Source organism: Sinocyclocheilus anshuiensis, unplaced genomic scaffold (assembly GCF_001515605.1).
Source record: "Sinocyclocheilus anshuiensis isolate Anshui unplaced genomic scaffold, SAMN03320099.WGS_v1.1 scaffold739, whole genome shotgun sequence".
NCBI classification, from domain to species: domain Eukaryota; kingdom Metazoa; phylum Chordata; class Actinopteri; order Cypriniformes; family Cyprinidae; genus Sinocyclocheilus; species Sinocyclocheilus anshuiensis.
In genome coordinates this window covers 618,613-622,974 of record NW_015551105.1, presented here as the reverse complement: position 1 = coordinate 622,974, position 4,362 = coordinate 618,613, and the positions used below count along the sequence as shown (strand labels likewise).

Here is a 4,362-nt window from a genome sequence, read left to right as displayed (position 1 = left end):
ATATATATTTATTTATTTAAATATATATATATTTATTTATATATATATATATATATATTTATTTATTTATTTTTAAATGTTATTACTATCCATTGCTATGATGTTTTTGGCCTATTGGCTGAAGTCAAAAGAGTTGACCCTCAAATATTTATTATGTTTTTGTCTCTAGATATGGCTCTGCTCACTCCTTCTCACTCACAAAGTCATGTCTTGATTAATGAAGATTTAATGCTCTTGACTTGGTTTTAAATGTCATTTAGATCTCTTTCTTTTTGTCCTTCAGGAGAAAGCTCCTCCGAGGCGCAGCTCGAATGCTTGGCTGCCGCAGTTATTGCATCATGTTGGTGAGCATGCCCGTGAGATGCCGACTCCTCTTCTGCTCTGGACTCTCTTCAGCTCAGCAGCGACCGTGTGTCTCCTCAACTCTCTGCGATCACGTGCATGTCATCACCAGCACGAATCGCTCCAGAACAAACACGCAGATAAACAGGCCACAGGATGGACGCACTCCAATGTGGCGCAAGAGGATGCGAAGAAACAGGAGGAGGAGAAGGATGATGCAGAGGAAGATGGAAAAGAGCAGGAAGAAGATGCAACAAGTGAGGAAGAACAGGAAGGAGAAATTGAAGAGGAAGTGAACACAGAGGAAACGGACGTGGACAGCCTCAGGAAAAGGAAGTGAGGTTTTTTCAAATAATCGTCTGTGGCTTTAAATGAAATTCTGGACTCTAATACCAGCTCAGGGTAATGACACCTACCCCAAAACATCAGCACTTACACCCTCGTTGTGTCAAAACATTGACTCTTCTCTGTTTTCACAGGCAGTTTTGAGAGATGTAGGCAGTGTAGTGACGCATTCATGTTTCCCAGTAGTGTCCTGGATGTACCCGCCAGTTTAATTCAACTAAAACAGATTGAAGGGCCACACTGCAAAACTTTTGTCATATGGATTGCTCTGACAGGTAAATAAGGTAGGTTATTGTTTTTCCCAGTATGCACTAACTGCTTGCACCCTACATGTCATATAAAAAAAAGCAGGATGTCTTCCACCATGAGACCTAAAAATAACTGTAAGAAACTGTACATTTAAATGCACATACTGGACCTCATTAAACAGAAAAGGGAAATTTATGTTTTTAAAATCATCCTTACATAAATTACACTTTGAATGCAACAGAATGCCAAAAACAGCACTTTTATGAACAATTTAGACAGACATTCTTTTGTTCAGCTTGTGTTTTATGAATGAAGCCCAGTATGTGCTGTGCCTTTTAACAGCACTTTTATGAACAATTTAGACAGACATTCTTTTGTTCAGCTTGTGTTTTATGAATGTTTTATGAACCCAGTATGTGCTGTGCCTTTCGGTACACCAAGAGCATCACAGAAATCTAGATATCAGAAAATATGACTTTCACTTCGACTGTCATCTTGTATAGGTGGTGTTATATGTCATGAAATTGTTTATCGGACTGTAACTGGTTATGGTCTGTGATATTTGTGTATTGTATTGTATTGTAATAACATATTTGACCACTGTGGTGTAGTATTGCATGTGTATTGTGTTAATATGAGTGAAGATGTGCAAAAAAACAACACGGCTTTAATGTTTTGTAACATTTTTAATAAACGTAGAAAATTATACAGTGACACAAGCACCATTATTTCCAAAGAAATTTTTATTTGAAACAATTTAAAGTAAAATTCATTTTATCTTAAATTGCATACGAATACATAAGATTTAGTCTAATATAATAACAATGACTATATAAGATAAAGTCTTGGATATTCATAATTAATATTTCTTTTTATTTTACATTGTAGGAAAGATTCTCACAGTTTAAATTAAACTTGTTTTATTGACACCTTGTTCATCATTTTATTTAATTATTTTAATTTAATTTCTTGTTTATTTTATTTTGTTTTATCTGAAGAAAATTCCAAAGTGCCAAAGTTTCATGGGTGGTTTCTAATTGGCTGTAGTTATTTCACCCATTTTTATTGACCACAGAGCAAAAGCTATACATTATTTAAAGTGTCATTCATGTTTGTGTGTCTCACTGAAATAGGACGGATTCGTAGAATTCTAGAACACGTTCACCAGTGCAGTATCCCGGGGCAGTACTTATCAATGAGAGACTGATAATACGGCCTCAGATGCTCCACGTCTGGTAGTTCAGTGCTCTTGGTGTACAAGTCAAACTTGCTGTCAGAGGAAAGACAAACAGACGTACGTTACTGATCAGCCTGCAGAAACTCTCAGTGAGGTCAGACCTTCGATATGTGGGTCGTACACACAAACCAGATCTCATTGAGAAACTCGTGACATACTTAAACTCTTTGACCCAGGGCAGCATCTGCAGGTCTTTCTCGCTGCATAAGTGCATGTAGTCTCCGTTTGAATGCCAGGGGTAGAAGGAGTGGAAGCGGATCATGTAAAGACCCTGTTGGAATTTGGGAGTGTTAAGCATAAATGAAGTCACATTGTTTTTGTGTGTTTTAGTTGCTTGCTTTTCAGGTGAGCTCTGTGACATTACCTCCTCAGGGATGGTGCATTTGTTGAACTTCATCACCCGGTATAGATACTCCAGAATGGAGCAAGAAGAATGTTCATTTGTCACAGCAGCAAATTCACTACCGCTGAAAAGTTTGATGTCAGTAAGAAATGTTTTGAAAAGAAGTCTCTTATTTTTACCAAGGCTGCATTTATTTGAACAAAATTACAGTAAGGATAGTATTATTGTGAAATGTTATTACAAATGAAAATAACTGTTTTCTATTGTAATATATTTTAAAATGTACTTTATCCCTGTGATGCATAGCTGAATTTTCATTATATATATATATATATATATATATATAAAAAATTCAGGATAGAAAGCTCAAAATAACAGCATTTATTTAAAATTAAATAAAACTATTAATACTTTCAACTGACCTCAAACTTTTGAACGGTAGTACGTTTCACAGTAAGACATCAGATGCAACATCATAATGGTCTTGTGTGCAAAGATCCCTCAAATCACTTACCATCGTGTCCCCAAGACATCAGGACATTATCGAGCCCACATTGTGGTTCATAGATCCCAAACTCTGTGCTGCAATGAGAGAAACATGCCAACACCACCACATCAGGTAGAATGCTATACAATGTATTTTTACTTTTGATAATTGAAATAAAGCTAAAATAAAATATAAATCTTAAATGTTAAAAAAAATGTTGCCTTTGCAACTAACTGAAATAAAACGTTTAAACTGGAGTATTAAAATGACCAAAACAAAACTGACATGAACATAAATATTTTTTAAAAATACCAAAACTAAAAATAGAATAAAATACATTTAATATAAAAATGACTAAAAGTTAAATTAAAACTATCAAAATATTAACTAATAATATACACTCACTGTAACAGTATTTAAATAATACTAAAATAACACATTTTTCGATATTTAGAAGATAGAAAGGTGTGGTGCTGCACTTGAATTCTGAAACTTGCATCCCACTGGGAATGTATCTCCAACTACAGCCCACTTAAACACACACAGTGGCATTCTGTATATTATTTATCCCATGTGACAGTTGTCTTAGGTTTTTAAGACTGATTGGATGCATTTGTCTCTCACCTGCGGCTCCCCATGCAGGGCCATGATTTTTCCAATGTCATGAATCAGACCGACTAGCTGGAACCAATCTGGAGATGGGAAAAAATGAGAGAAAATTCAGTTGGATTTTAACATTTGACCAAATGTAAATATGCACGATGAACTTTCACATTTGGAAATGGATTTTAGTCCTGAAAGAAGCCCTGCAGGTCTGGACATATTGATCAGAAACTTCACAAAAACAACTTTAGCTTATTGTAACACAAAGTCTTATCTAAGTAGACTAAGGCGATGTCTGTGACCTTTGTTCCTCGCTGATCTCTCACCTTTTTCAGGATGCTCTTTGCGGATTCCCTCAGCGGTCTGGAATGCATGGAAAGAGTTTGGGAAGTCAACGTCAGGGTCGGATTCATCAACAAGCTCGTCCAGGGAATCGATGCTCTCCATCATGGTCATGCTGAAGTAATTGCAGTTCGCCCATTCCAAGTGCTGAAGGTCAGAGGTGAGAGGTCATGTTCAGAGTTTGTGTTTGTAAAGGCTGTCGTTTATCTGGCTCATCACAGAGCGTCCTAAGTTGAACTCCAATAGAGAAACACATCCAGTTGAACTACAGTAGAATAAACGTTACTAGGCAAGAAAAGCTTGCAATATATGATACTGTTCTGTGTAACTGATACAGAATTTATGCATTTCCTTTAGTAATAATAGAGATTCAGAATTTTAGCATTTTTTATCAGTTGTTAGCACAGCCATATT

At 36.0% G+C, this 4,362-nt stretch overlaps 2 protein-coding genes across 2 annotated transcripts in view; one reads left to right on the top strand and one right to left on the bottom strand.

Moving 5' to 3' along the window:
- The window catches only part of LOC107662891 (lipase maturation factor 2-like), a 14,758-nt gene extending 13,493 nt beyond the window's left edge, over positions 1-1,265 (top strand). The window contains exon 14 of the mRNA XM_016453009.1: positions 284-1,265. Coding sequence (XP_016308495.1) covers positions 284-682 — 399 coding nt within the window. The 3' untranslated portion in view covers positions 683-1,265. The remainder of the gene's footprint in view (positions 1-283) is intronic.
- Positions 1,266-1,928: 663 nt separating this feature from the next.
- Positions 1,929-4,362, bottom strand: part of LOC107662862 (inositol oxygenase-like) — a 2,863-nt gene continuing 429 nt past the window's right edge. The window contains exons 3-10 of the mRNA XM_016452973.1: positions 3,933-4,095; positions 3,628-3,695; positions 3,483-3,534; positions 3,274-3,283; positions 3,032-3,161; positions 2,538-2,588; positions 2,332-2,444; positions 1,929-2,206 (exon numbers count right to left, since the gene is read on the bottom strand). Coding sequence (XP_016308459.1) covers positions 2,098-2,206; positions 2,332-2,444; positions 2,538-2,588; positions 3,032-3,161; positions 3,274-3,283; positions 3,483-3,534; positions 3,628-3,695; positions 3,933-4,095 — 696 coding nt within the window. The 3' untranslated portion in view covers positions 1,929-2,097. The remainder of the gene's footprint in view (positions 2,207-2,331; positions 2,445-2,537; positions 2,589-3,031; positions 3,162-3,273; positions 3,284-3,482; positions 3,535-3,627; positions 3,696-3,932; positions 4,096-4,362) is intronic.